The sequence below is a fragment of the Suncus etruscus genome, chromosome 3 (assembly GCF_024139225.1).
Source record: "Suncus etruscus isolate mSunEtr1 chromosome 3, mSunEtr1.pri.cur, whole genome shotgun sequence".
Classification (NCBI taxonomy): domain Eukaryota; kingdom Metazoa; phylum Chordata; class Mammalia; order Eulipotyphla; family Soricidae; genus Suncus; species Suncus etruscus.
Genome location: NC_064850.1, coordinates 32561682 through 32576882, shown reverse-complemented (window position 1 = coordinate 32576882; position 15201 = coordinate 32561682). Strand labels below are relative to the sequence as shown.

The 15201-nt window shown below is 41.1% G+C and overlaps 1 protein-coding gene across 1 annotated transcript in view; it reads left to right on the top strand.

The window, feature by feature from the left end:
• Positions 1-15201, top strand: part of KCNK10 (potassium two pore domain channel subfamily K member 10) — an 89187-nt gene that overhangs the window by 12922 nt on the left and 61064 nt on the right. Inside the window, exon 3 of the mRNA XM_049770716.1 lies at positions 14095-14212. Coding sequence (XP_049626673.1) covers positions 14095-14212 — 118 coding nt within the window. The remainder of the gene's footprint in view (positions 1-14094; positions 14213-15201) is intronic.

Here is a 15201-nt window from a genome sequence, read left to right as displayed (position 1 = left end):
GCTCCTGCCCTCTGCCCTGTTGTTTTCTATCTGCCTCTTATTCCTTTTATCCCTTCAGGTTCTTTCTTTCTCTCTCCTCAGCTTTGTAGTCCAAGTTCCAGGACAATCTAGATATTGGCCCTTTGATCTTTGTTTTTCTTTGTTCTATTGTTCTGTATACGACAGATAAGTGAGTTCAACTTGTACTTGTTTTTCTTCTGACTTGCTTTGCTCAACATGCTATATTCCAGCTCCATCCAAATTGCAATGAAGTGTGTGATTTCATCCTTCCTTGTGGCTACATAGAATCCATGATTTTGTTAAAAAATAAAATAGGAGCCACTACTCAGCAGTGTAGGGGGAACTGGAGTTTGTACTCAATGATGTTTACTCCAGCTATTTGGAGTTCCAGTCTGGTAGTACTCTGGGGACAGGGATCAAAATCAGGGTCTCACAATGCTGGGCTGGAGTTCTATCACTTAAGCTGTCTCTTTGCCCCCAGAATTCATTTTTTTTTAAATTATCATCCTTTATTTTTGATCCGTGGACTGGAGAATCACTTGGCTTGAGGAGTTAGTGTGAGTGATGGCAGGTAATACAGAAATACTCAGTTCAGACTCTAGTGCCAGAGCAGCAGGAATGTCTGGTTCAATCTGCAGGATTACAGAGGCCCACCAGGGAGTGATGATCACTGTTACTTATATTTTTGTTGTTATTTGTTTTGTTTTGTTTTTTTTTGGGGGGGCACACCCGGTGATGCTCAGGAGTTACTCCTGGTTATGCTCTCAGAAATTTCTCCTGGCTTGGGGGACCACATGGGACTCCGAGTATGCTTAGGGATAGAACCTCAGTCCGTACAAGAGAGATGCCCTACCACTTGCACCACTGCTCGACCCACTGTTACTTATATTTTGTAGGGACACACATATATATGTATATAGTACTATATATACCATATATACTAATATAGTATATATATACTATATATACTGATATGTCATATATATGTATTTATATAGTACTGAGGCTGGGTCAGCAGAGTCAATTTAAAGCCCCAACATAGGAGCTATTATTTGGGTTACAGTTCAGAGAAGTTTATCTATCTCTGATGAGAACATTTTGTTCCTTTCCTTCTTAGTGGAAATGGGCAGAGGAGATGAAAAGCTTGCCGATACAACTTAAACTTTATTGAATGAGTTTAATCTTTTATTCTTTGAAAAACAAAAACAGGAAGTACACATTCCTCTTTTCCATACTGCCCTTCTCAGGTGAAAGATGGGGACACAATACAGGACCTTTTACAGAAATGGCAAATTATGGGAGATGTTAGAAGGCCAGTGTTAAAAATAAGACTTTTAGGGGCCAGAGAGATAGCATGGAGGTAGAGTGTTTGCCTTTCATGCAGAAGATGGTGGTTCGAATCCCGGCATCCCGTATGGTCCCCTGAGCCTGCTAGGAGCGATTTCTGAGTGCAGAGCCAGGAGTAACCCCTGAGCACTGCCGGGTGTGACCCAAAAAACAAAAAACAAAAAAACTTTTAGTATCAGACATTATTTGTTTGTGGTAATAGAGTTCAAGCCCAGGACCTCACACATCCATTGCTGAGCTGTGTTCTTGGCCCTAAAAGAATGAACTCAGAGTCATTCTATTCTCTGTCATTCACCGCTACAACTGTGGACAGACAACTTCTATTTTTGTTTAGTTCTTTTCCTTTTTTTTTTTTGGTTTTTTTTTTTTTTTTTTTTTTTTTTTTTTTTTTTTTTTTGGTTTTTGGTTTTTGGGCCACACCCGGCATTGCTCAAGGTTACTCCTGGCTGTCTGCTCAGAAATAGCTCCTGGCAGGCACGGGGGACCATATGGGACACCAGGACTCGAACCAACCACCTTTGGTCCTGGATCGGCTGCTTGCAAGGCAAACGCCACTGTGCTATCTCTCCGGGCCCCGGTTCTTTTTCTTTTTTGAGGAAAGGCACTTTTCGCTGTGTTCAGAAATTACTCCTGGCTCTGTACTCAAGAATCACTCCTGGTAGTACTTGGAGGACCATATGAGGTGCCAGTGATCGAAGATATTGAACCTGGATCAGCCATGTGTAAGACAAGGTGCCCTACCTGCTGTACTATCACTCCCGCTCCTTGCTTGTTTCATTAATAAAATAAGAACAAGAAAACAAGATATATGAAAGAATGAACATATGAATACATTTTAGTAGTTTTGTTTTTGAGGGTTGAATGAGATAAAAGGGCAGATTGCTCGCTGCTATACATATCTGTTGATATGTATTCCAGACCTCTGAAATTGTGGTCACCTTCTTCTCTTCCCACTCATCGAAGTATTCATTAGAAATAGGTGGCATTCACTGGCTTGGGCACATTTTCTAAGGGGCACAGGAAGTGAATTCTCCATTTAGGTTTAGTATTGAGCACTTAGGAGCCAGAAAGAGTCCCAGTAAACAGCTCCCATGGAAACAAGATGCAGAAGCATCTTTTTCTTTTCACAAAGCTATGAATCATCTATTGAATTCCAAACTCTTTCCAATGCATGGAAGGAATCAGCATCTTTGATTTGGCTCATACTCTGATGAATCAGAATTCCTGTAGATGCTTTTGTAACCCAGTAAAAATTCATGCCCTTCCTTAGCCCAAAATTGGAGCCAGTCATCTTTGATAGGTGTGATCTCAAGTACAGAGAGAATAAAGCATGAATTAAACATTCTCCTCAGGACCAGGTGCATTTTCAGCATTACTTGAAAAATCTGTTATTCATTCTGTAGGGTCTGAGTCCAAACTGAGATGAAAGGGTGACAGTTTGCAAGTGCATTGATCTTTTCAGAGTTCTTCTTTTTTTTTTAAATATGGAACTCTTCACCAATTCTGCATACCTCTCTACTTACTTAGTTAACCTGATACTTTCCTCATAGTTTATAAAATAGCTCTGATTTCATCCTTCTTTATAGTCAGAGAGAGCTCCATTTGGTTCCAGAGGACAATGTATAGATAGATTAGTCTTCATGACTACCCAGGTGCTAATGAATTTATTTTAGAACCTCCTCCCACCGCACTCTCTCAATAGCTAATCAGTGGCCTCAGAAAAAAGCTAGCTTAAGACCTTGGTCTAGTGCATCTTTGTCTTCTCTATAATTCTTCAAATCAATTCTCCACTTGGCTTGTCCATTCTGCCAGTGGCCTTGACCTTAGATTTATAACTGGGCTGTGAAGTTCTGCTGCCCCGCCTTTTTTCACACCCCCCATTCCCTCAGAAACATGAGGAAAGGCTAATATTTACACATAGCTAGAAAATAAACACCATCACAATATTCACTATGGCATTGAAGGCCCATTCTCTTTGCCTTTTTTTATGGTCAGGTCAGATTTTTGAGTGTTTATTTGCAGGAGACACTAAGGTTATATGTCTGTTAGGATGGCCAGTCCACTTAGGGTAGCCCAAGCTTCACTGCCACAAGGCCCCCCTGCCCAGAGGAGGTGAAGACACAGTTCCATCAGCCTCCCACACCATCCCATTCTCCCCTCACCTCCTATGGACACTCCTAGGTGATCTCCCTTGGGGGAAAAGCCTAATCTTCCCCCAGATATGGGATACTGGGCCAGAGGGCTTCTGTGATGGGCAGAAATCTCACGGCAACAAGCTCCCACTGAGAATTCTCATGGCACCTACTTGCTAGCTTTGCTATGTACTAGATGTGTGACCCAGGACAAGGGACACACTTTTCTAAATCACATGAACCCTGGAGACAGTAATCCTGTCGTTTCCCAAGGACATTAGGAGAGCTGAGGTCATTTGTATGCTTGTCAGTACTCAGCAGGATTCTTGTTGTTATGAATTCTCTTATATGCAGAATGACAAGGCACACCCCGCCCAAAGTCACATGTACATTGAAACATTCTGACAAAAGCTTTGTGAAAGGACCTCCATGGATGAGAAAACAGAGACTCAGAAATGTTGGATAATGTACACAGGTTAAGCATTTGCTACTTCATTCCAGAACTTTCTCTGTGACAAGAGCAATAGTAGAGATACTTTTACTCTTACTCTGTACGGATTTGTGGGAACCAATCAGAGAAGTGCCTTGTCTGGGTCTGCAACTATACATAATATAATGGATAGGGTGTTTGTCTTTCATGTAACCAATCAGGTTTCAATCCCCAGCACCCCATATGGTGCCTCTAGTCCTTCCTGCATGCAGAGCCCAGGAGTAAGTCATGAACACCACTAGATGTGAACCCAAACCAAAAAACAGACACACAAAGAAGAGTCTATCTAAGTGTAGCTTCAGATTCCTCCTTAGATACCCTCCCACCATGGGGGAATGATGACATGGCTTCATACTTGGACATGTCTCCTCCTAAACTCTTAGCCCCTGTTTATTCACTTCTGATATAGTAAACATTGAGCTGTAAAATGCTTTTATTTTAACTCAATTTTTAAATTGTGCTTCATGGTTTACAATTCATGTTATGATTCTTATTCTTCTGTTATGATGTGACTGCACCATGCTCACTACTGGAGCATATTTCTCTACCTTTCTCCCTGGATCCCTTCTCACCTCTTGTCTACCCTCCTTTTGGCATTCTCTGTTCTTAGTTCTGTTAGTAATACCTCAGGGTTTGCTTCTTCTACTGGGGATTGTCTAGTCCCTTGTTTTGTTTCTTTCTACTCCACATATGAATGAGATCATCTAGTATTTGTCTAGTCACTTCACTTAGCAAGGCACCATCCTGTAACAAAAATGCCTTCCTCCTGTTGTTGCTCAGGAACAACTCCAGCCAAATAGGTATTTTTCTGTAAAGGCTTTAATGGGACAAAACAGGTAGGAAGGGGAGCCAGGGTCTTACAGCATGGCTGTTCAGAAAGTCCAGCCAGCCCTCAATACAACCACCAATATCACTCCAACCAGTAACTCTTCCCCAATAACACTCCAATAACTCTCCCTCAATAACTCTCCACCAAGAACTCTTCCCCAGGAATTCTCCTCCAATAACTCCACCACTGCAGTATTCCAGCAAGTTTTCTTCTTTGCCCAGGGCAACTGCTTCTCAATTTGACACTAGAGTTTCTAATTGAGAGGACCCCTTTGCTCTTAAAATGACAGACCCCTTTTGTGGGATTGATCTCCAAGACCTTTCAGATCCATCCAAGTTGAAGTGAAATGTAAAATTTCATCTCATAGCAGAGTAGCATTCCATAATGTTTTATATAGCTATCTCTCCCCCCACTCTCTCTGTCTGTCTATCTATCTATAAATATATATATATCTCACAATTTCTTAACTACTCATCTATTCTTGGGCACTAGGGTTGTTTCAGTTGTTGGCTCTTGTAAAATAGTGCTGCAGTGAACACTGATGTGTTTCTATCTTTTCAAATGAATGTTTATGCATTCTTGGGATAGAAGCCAAGGAGTGGGATTTCTGGGTATTATGGAAGTTCTATTTTTAACTTTAATTTAGAAAATCTCCCTTCTGTTGTTCATAGAGACTGACCCAGATGCCATTCCCACCAACTATAGATGAAGGTTCCTTTCTCACCATATCCCCACCAACAAACACTATTTCCACACTTATTATTATTATTATTATTATTATTATTTGGTTTTGGGTCACACCCGGCAGCTCTCAGGGGTTACTCCTGGCTCTATGCTCAGAAATCGCCCCCGGCAGGCTCGGGGAGACCATATGGGATGCTGGGATTTGAACCACCGTTCTTCTGCATGCAAGGCAAACACCTTATGTCCACGCTATCTCTCCAGCCCCATTTCCAGATTTTTTAATGTAGACAATTGTCACTGCTAGGAAGCTTTAGTGGTGGAGATGTTTAGCATTTCTTTCTTTTTTTTTTTTTGTTTGGTTTTTGGTTTTTGGGTCTCACCTGGCAGTGCTTAGGGGTTACTCCTGGCTCTGCTCAGAAATTGCCCCTGGCAGGCACTGGGGATCATGTGGGATGATAGTATTCGAACCACCATCCTTCTGCATGCAAGGCAAATGCCTTACCTCCATGCTATCTCTCCAGCCCCTGTTTAGCATTTCTTAAGATGGAGAAGTAACAAGCAACATTGGCAAGCAGATTAATATCACATAGTTATACTTCGCACCTAAGACCCATCTGCACAAATGTGCATGTGCAGGGCTGCCCAGATGCTGCTGTTGGATTTGGGATCTATATAGAGCCTTTTAGGATGTGATAAATATACTTTTCCCAAGCCCTTTCTCTGTCTCACAAGTTATGTGCCTTTCTTGCCTTATTTTACTTTTTTTTTGTTGTTGTTGTTGTTTTTTTGGGTCACACTCGGTGGTGCTCAGAGGTTACTCCTGGCTGTCTGCTCAGAAATAGCTCCTGGCAGGCACGGGGGACCTTATGGGACACCGGGATTCGAACCAACCACCTTTGGTCCTGGATCGGCTGCTTGTAAGGCAAACGCTGCTGTACTATCTCTCCGGGGCCCTTTATTTTACATTTTTAAACAAAGTCATTATCCCCTCTTTCTGCCTTAATTTGCTTAAATATCAAATTCAGGAATCCTGGTGCCAACTGTTACTTTAGGATTCTAAGGCCCAGAGCCTCCTGTGTGCCTTCCAAGCAGTCCTTTCCATCTCTCTCAGTGGCAAAAGTCCCTAGGAAAGTGGCTTTACACCCAGCTGTGTGCCTGTCCTATGCTCCTAGCATCAGGTTTCAAAGTCCCTGTGCATACTGCCAGAGGGGCCGGTTTGGGCAATAAATCAAACAATCACTTGAGCCATTAGTGTCTGTGACTGTGGCACCAATTGGCTGTCATCCTCCACCTATCTCAGACTGGATGAACGTTTATCACTTCATCTTTGTTTATCTTTTTTCTTGGTGCCACAGAAGAAAACAGAGAAAACCAATGATGTCAGTGAGCCCACAGATCATGGGAGAAAAGCAGCAGACATTTAGTGGTCCCCAGAGGTCATCATTCATCTCAGTGTAGGACTAACACTTGGGATGGGGCCTTGCGCTGTCTGGACCAGGGATTTATGCAGCTTGTAAGATTAAGGCAAGGCGGAGCCTGGGGATGCAATGAAGGAATCCTGAATGTGGGGTGCTTCAGCGGGGACTTTACCTTCTTTTCCCTTTCTTCCTTTATATCTACCCTAGACCCTCACCTTCCTGTTTTACTCTCAAGGAAGCAAGAGGAGAAAAAAAGAGAGAGGAAGCAGGGGTAAGAAGGAAGGGGAGAAAACCTTTTGCTTACTTTCTCCAAGTCCATTGACATATAATAGGTATCAATGAAGGAAAGATGGACAAAAGGAAAAAATTAAACCGAAAACATAACAAATAAAGCCATGCCAATCTCATCTCGGTTTTGAGGGCTTCAGTCAATTGATTTGATTCACTTACGGACATACAACATTGTGCAAGATTAAGGGTTTCTTGTGTTGATTGGATCCACTTACATATTGTAACAATACCACATCAATTCCTGCAACATGCCACACAATTGCTGTTTTTTGTTTTCGGTTTTGTTTTTCCTGGCTGAGGACAATTAAGGTTTATGTTCTTAGAAACTTTCAAATGTGTAATTTAATATTAACTTTATTCACCTTGCTCTCCATTGGATTCCCAGAATGGATTCATCTCATAACTGAAAGTATTTTTTGGGGGGGTGAGCTACATCCATTTGATGCTCAGGGGTTACTCCTGGCTAAGCTCTCAGAAATTGCCCTTGGCTTGGGGGGACCATATGGGATGCCGGGGGATCGAACCGAGGTCCTTCCTTGGCTAGCGCTTGCAAGGCAGACACCTTATCTGTAGCGTCACCTCACCAACCCCGAATTCTTGTTTTGTTTTTTTTTTTTTTGGTGTTTGGGCCACACCCGGTAATGCTCAGGGGTTACTCCTGGCTATACGCTCAGAAGTCGCTCCTGGCTTGGGGTGAAAGTATTTTTGACCTTTATCTCCCTGTTTTTACTCTCAGTCCTGGTACCCACTATTCTACTCTCTATAAAAGATACATTCGTTTAGATCTTGCCTTCTTTCAACTCTTATTTTTCTTCTTTAATTTTTAATAAATTAGTCATATGTTTGTTGGATTAGTGTTTTGTTTGTCTGATGCAAACTTGAAAGGAAAGAAGTCAATTGCTTTGCTTTCACAACTCGGAAAAGATACTACTTTCATTTCTTCATTAATTTCTTATAGATTTAAGGAGTTGCTTGTGAATTAGTTTTCTGGATGAGTGCTGGAAATTCCAAATTAGAGGCTAAGAAGAAAATTCCAGAGGGGGTGGGATTAAGTGATGCTCTTTGATCTCTCGTGCCCTTTCTCTGAAGTGCTCACATCACATCTTGCATAATTTTATTTTGAGCCTCATTGAAACCTCTGTGGACTTGATAATGGTTGAACATGTAAGTGAGCTCAAGCTGTGCATTGCATCTGAGATTGTGGCTGAAAGTGATAAAGTTGGTTAAATCTCTGCCCTCTAGCTGATCTCTTAAGCCAAACTGTCCAGGATTCAGTTGCATCATTACATTATCTGCATGCTCAGACATTTCTAATGGATTGGTTTATCTTCACTTTTGCAATATGAGTGCAGAGGAAGAAGAACACTTATGAGCAAATGCATTGAATTGGATGATATTTTTACTTGAGTATAAACCATTGAAACTATTAAAAAATACTTTGGAAAACTAATCAAGTTAGGACTCTGAACTCAATCAGAAATGTTCTCATTGAGTTAAAGATGAAGCTAGTCATTCAAGTCATAGAAGTCCATGTAGTCAGAGATTTCCCTGTGTGTACATAACTGGAGTTGACCCATTTGGTTCTGGTAGTTTTCTGGAATCTTTTTGACTCATATGATAGACTCAAACCTTATTTTCAGGATTGGGACTCTTCCAAACTATTACTGAGGATACCATAACTTGTTGACTTATTTTTCTCCTTCCTGTCTGGTTCTAACTCTGGTTCTAACTCTAATCCTGTGGGATTAATTGGCTTTAAAAATATGTGGCCTAATTTTAGAGGGCCCCATTATGCCCATAAAATCCTTTTTATTTAGATTCCACAAAACTGCTTTACCCTGGGCTTTGCATGGATAGTTCACTTTACTGATGATTTGGAAGGACCAGAGATGTGATAGATATGACACAAGTTGTAGCTGGACATTTGCTTGTCAGAAGTCCCAGGTAGTCCAGCTACTGAGCATGACACTCCCACATGCCACATGGACTCACTTTTCTTTTTCTTTCTTCTCTTCTTCCCTTTTCAGGTCTTCTGTCTCTTTGCTCCTTTCTTCTCAGGGTATGAAGTCAAACTTTTCTCGTTTTTGTTTATGTATCGAACTGAACTGTTTTCCTTCAAATGCAGAGCAGCTAAGCTCTCTTCAACTCCAAGAGACAAATGAAGTTTGGTATCTCCATTTCAATCACGGGAGGGCAAGTCTAATTAGAGGTGATGCTATTTGTTTGTTGCTGCATTTGTTTTCTGTGCCAAGGGGGTCAGGTCATTGAAGATTCTCACTGAAAACAAATCTTGGAATAAGAGTAATAGAATCTATAAATGAAAACCCTCAGAGTGTGTGAGAGAAAGGTACTGGGGGTACAACGGTGGAGTATCTTTGCACACTCACTGGTGGAGGGGTTGGGGTAACAGCACTGAAGTACAAAGTTGTGATTTCAGTACTGTGCAGACTATACCACAATACAAATTTAATTTATTTCCTTTCCACAACATAGATGTAATTTTTTCCATTTCCCATTTTTATAGGATTATTGGATTTACTTACTGTTGTTGATCTTTGTGAGTGCTTTATATATCTTGGATCTTAGCCCTTTATACAATAATTAAACTTAAAAAATGTGTCTGTCAAGGAGTCAGGCTAAGGGAACCTGAGGTTATTGGTGGAGGAAAGTTGACAACTGTGGTGGGATTGAAGTTGGAACATTCTTTGCCTGAAATTCTATTTCAACAATTTTGTAAATCATGTTGCCTACATTAAACAAATGTAATTTTTTTTGGGCCACAATTGGCTGTGTTCAGGGGTTCCTCCTGCTTGTTTATAGAAATCACTCCTAGCAACCTCTCAGGGGACCATATGGGATGCTGGGGATGGAACCTGAATTGGTAGCATGCAAAGCAAATGTTCTCCCACTGTGCTATCACTCTTGCCCCCAAAAGTAAATATTTTATTGTAATTAAAAATATTTTAAAAAAGTGATCTTATCTATGCCTGAAGACAAACATGAAGTAAGTGTGGGGTCTGGGGAATGGAGTGTGTTCTAGGTACCATAAGATGAGGAAGGAGCAAAACCAGGGCTCTGGGCCATCAGTCTAGGCTTGAATTTTGTTTCCTAGGTATTACTTATTATTATTATAATAATTATTATTATTATTTTTGGGTTTTGGTTTTTGGGCCACAACCAGTGATGCTCAGTAGTTACTCCTGTCTATGCGCTCAGAAATCACTCCTGCTTGGGAAACCATATGGGATGCTGGGGATCTAACCCAGGTCTGCCCTGGGTCAGCAACATGCAAGGTAAATGCTCTACTGCTGTGTTATCACACTCCAGCCCCTCTTCGCTAGTACTTTTAAGGAAACTTACTTAATTCTCCTGAGCATATTCCCTTCTCTCTAAGGTGAGGTTGCCTTGACTTTCTTGCAAGTTGCTGAGAGAATAAAATAGTGCATGTGTTATGGGAAGGCACCTGTCATGCAAGGACTGATTGAATTCATGTTACTTTCTGGTTTTTGTGATGAAGAAACACTTTTTGGAGGAGTACTGGTGTACATGTTAAGTATTTATAAATTGCATAATTAAAAAGCAAACATGAGAGAGTTTCAGATTTTATTTTGTGAAATAGATGCCCGTGTCTCACTTGTCTTTGTTGTAAATCTGTATTTTTATGTGCAGTGCTGATTCTGAATAGACTGCTTCTGTACAATTCTCAGAACAGTGACATATGACCCAATTCAGAGTCTTGCAGTGTTAGAGAAGTTGTAAAAATTAGGAATAGAGGTTGTGGCTTGAGGCCATCTTAGTGACTCGAGTCTAGTAATGTCCTCAAGGCATATTTCTAGGAGGGTTCAATAGATCTGATGGGAAACAGTTAAAGTCTTTGGTTTGGTCTGGTGGCACTCAGCACAAGAAAAGGATTGTTTTACCAACAGAAAAGACCACCTGCCAACTGTCTTTTCCTGTAAGGTGGAGCAGAGTAAATCCCCCAATGAATAAGCCATTGCAGTTAGTTAGGCCAATTTAACGCATTGGCAAAGACAACCTGTACATACTCTGTGAAGCTGGAGTTTTGTGCCAGGATTTATATTGGAAGCAGCAGAGAGTAATTGTGTTTTTAGAGAATAGAATGAACAAACTAGAGATTTAAACAAAAGCAATTCTTTTGAGATGGATGAGGGTTTGGAGGGCAATCCGGCTATGTTAAGGGGCAACACTATGCTTGGGGAGTCATGTGGTACTGGAGATCACACTGGGGTTGGCAGCTTGCAAGGCAAGTGTCCTAACCCCTACCTATCTCTCTGGCCCCAAAGTAATTTCTTTCCTTTTGTCCTGTGAGTTGTATCTGTTTCCCAGACTCATCCTATTTCTATGCTCACACATCTGTGAGCTAAGAATGATCTTGACCTATTCAAAAAGTTGTATAAACAAGAAAGAAAAAAATGTGATAAAGACCACAAATGGTCCTCAGAATCTAAAATGTTTACAAGCTAACCCTTTATGGAAGAGGATTGCTTATTTCTGCTCTAGGACTTTGAAATATCTCACATTCATGAAGATGAAAACGTGACAATGATGGACATTTTCTCTGTTGTAAGCTGATTTCTAGAAACCACTACTGGCCTCTCTTTTTTTTTTAAATTTTTTTTAAATTTAAACAACTTTCCTACATACATGATTGTGTTTGGTTTCAGTCATGTAAAGAACAGCACCCATCACCAGTGCAACATTCCCATCACCAATGTCCCAAGTCTCCCTCCTCCCCACCCAACCCCCGCCTGTACTCTAGACAGGCTTTTTATTTCCCTCGTACATTCTCATTATTAAGATAGTTTAAAACGTAGTTATTTCTCTAACTAAACTCATCCCTGTTTGTGGTGAGCTTCATGAGGTGAACTGTAACTTCCAGTCCTTTTCTCTTTTGTGTCTGAAAGTTATAATTGCAAAAATGTCTTTTATTTTTCTTAAAACCCATAGAGGAGTGAGACCATTCTGCGTCTTTCTCTCTCTCTCTCTGACTTATTTCACTCAGCATAATAGATTCCATGTACATCCATGCATAGGAAAATTTTATGACTTCATCTCTCCTGACAGCTGCATAATATTCTATTGTGTATATGTACCACAGTTTCTTTAGCCATTCATCTGTTGAAGGGTATCTTGGCTGTTTCCAGAGTCTTGCTATGGTAAATAGTGCTGCAATGAATATAGGTGTAAGGAAGGGATTTTTGTATTGTATTTTTGTGTTCCTAGGGTATATTCCTAGGAGTGGTATAGCTGGGTCGTATGGGAGCTCGATTTCCAGTTTTTGGAGGAATCTCCATATTGCTTTCCATAAAGGTTGAACTAGACGGCATTCCCACCAGCAGTGGATAAGAGTTCCTTTCTCTCCACATCCCCATACTGGCCTCTCTTAATAGAGATTCATGCATGTTATCTAGGATAACAACAATCAGATGTTAATATTTAAGTGAATCTTCCTAACCCTGCATGAGGTTAGTGTCACTTTGTTCAGGGAATGTAGTCTCTGTTCTTTGCTCTGAAAGGCCCTCTTAGGCTCTTGCTTCCCTCTGAAATTTCCATCTGTCACCTCCTCCTACAGCTCACCTGTTTAAACAGCATGTGGCCAAGCTGCTAAGACAGCTCTTCCTGCCATCTCTGCCCTGGCCTGGAAAGGGTTGGCTGGGGCCCCAGCTCAGGATGGGGTGCAAAGGATTTTTACCATGATTTTCACATGCTTCCCAGAAGAGCCAGATCTAGAGGAGAGGCACCTTTGGAAGAGGCATGAGCAATGGTCCTAGAAGTGCTCCTCAATGTGGTCTGTTTATGAGCAACTTTAAGATTTGTATTACAATTACAATCTATTCCAGTAACCAATGAGGTTATAGTTAGTTTATTTAAATAAATAGGTTCTCTCTTCTCTCTCTTTTTTTCTCCTCCGTCTCTTTACTCCCCCCCACCCCCACCCAGGGATAGTGAGGTAAAGTGAAATAAGCATAAAATTGGCTACTATTTCTGAATCTCTAACTCTGTGCATTCCATGAATCATCTCATCTAATTCTCCCAGCTATGTAAAAGAGTTAGCATGATCCCTGGTTTTCAAGTGAGATTTGGGCTTAGCGAGATTAGAGTAACTTGCTCAAGGTTCTGTAGTTAATAACGGGCAAACTCAGAATGTTGACTAGGTTCGAGGTCTTTAATCTCTGCACTTCTCAAAGAGCTTAATGGGAAAAATTCTCACAACAGTGAAAAGAGAAGGTAAAATGCAATTGAAAAATGTTTCTCAGGAATGACCACACAGGCAACTGTCCCTTTAGATACCATTCTGTGTTAGACACTGCAATATTTTTTTGTGTGTGTGGTTTTTGGGTCACACCCAGCAATGCTCAGGGGTTTTTCCTGGCTCCGTGCTCAGAAATCGCTCCTGGCAGGCACGGGGGACCATATGGGACGCTGGGATTCGAACCAATGACCTTCTGCATGAAAGGTAAATGCCTTACCTCCATGCTATCTCTCCGGCCCCGACACTGCAATATTTATGCATTCCACACAATCTGTATCTCATTGCATAAATCTAGTGTCTGAAAAATATATTAATGGCTTATGCTATCTCATTTAAAATTTTTTCTTCTTTTACTTAATTTCCTTTTGTTTAGAACCATACCTGGCAGCACTCAGGGCCCTATTTCAAAATGCTGCAGTGATTGAGGCTTAGCCAATGGAACTATCTCTTCAATTTCTCACTTAATTTTCTTATTTTAATAAGTGGGTGCATAGTATTTCACTTTATAACTGTACCCTCAGGCACTTAACCAGACCTGTTCAGATCATTGCAGTTTCCTGAGCAGGTCTATAATTATAGTTTTTCTTTCTCTTTTTAATGGAGTCTCTGCTTTCTCACTTTCTTTGCAGCATGCCCTTGACGCTGACAATGCAGGAGTAAGTCCAATAGGAAACTCTTCCAACAACAGCAGTCACTGGGACCTTGGAAGTGCCTTTTTCTTTGCTGGAACTGTCATCACCACCATAGGTATCCATTTGTTTGCTAATATCTTTTCCTCTGCAGGCTATCCTGAGTCATGGTGTTTTGTCAAGGGTTTGTCCTCATGCAGTCAGTTCATGGCAGCTTGAGAATCTGAGGAAGCTTTTGAAATTCTGCCTTATTAATGCAGTAGTTGTGATGGCTTTCAACAAAAGACAAAGCAGAATCAAGAATTTTACTTTTCTTTTCTTTTTTTGTTTTTGTTTTTGTGCCACAAGCACTGTGCCCAGGGGTTACTCCTGGCTCTGCATTCAGGAATTACTCCTGGTGGTGCTCAGAGGACCTATGGGATGCCAAGGATCAAACCTGGCAAAGCAAGTACCCTATATACTGTACTATATCTCCAGCCCCAAGTATTTTACTATTCAAAGAGAAAGGTGAGGGAGGCCTTTACTTTGAAAGGATTTATTGGGATAATTACAGTGAAAACATAATAGTAATTGCTTGCTTGAACTGTTAGCTCAATTGAGTTTAATTTCTTTTTCTTTGATTTTTTTTTGTTTGTTTTGGGGTCACACCCAGCAGTACTCAGGGGTTACTCCTGGCTCTACTCTCAGAAATAGCTCCTGGCAGGCTCGGGGGATCATATGGGATGCCGGGATTCGAACCACCGTCCTTCTGCATGCAAGGCAAATGCCTACCTCCATGCTATCTCTTTGGTCCCTCTTTGATTTATTTTTTACCTGGTAATGCTAGGTTTTGGTTTTAACCTAGCGATGCTCAGAATCTACTCAGCTAGTGTTTGCACTAGGAATTGAATTGGGCTTAGCCTCACTGAAGGCAAGGACGTTAGACCCTGTATTATCTTTCTAGTCCCTCAAATCCATTTTAAGGTGCCTAGTTAGTTAATTAATTAAGTATTCTTTGAGTTGTTCACCCACGCCTGGTGTTACTTAGGAGACCGTGTATTGTGGAGATCAAACCAGGGTTGGCTGCAATGCAAGGCAAGAGCCTTCACCCTTGTACCAGCTATCCAG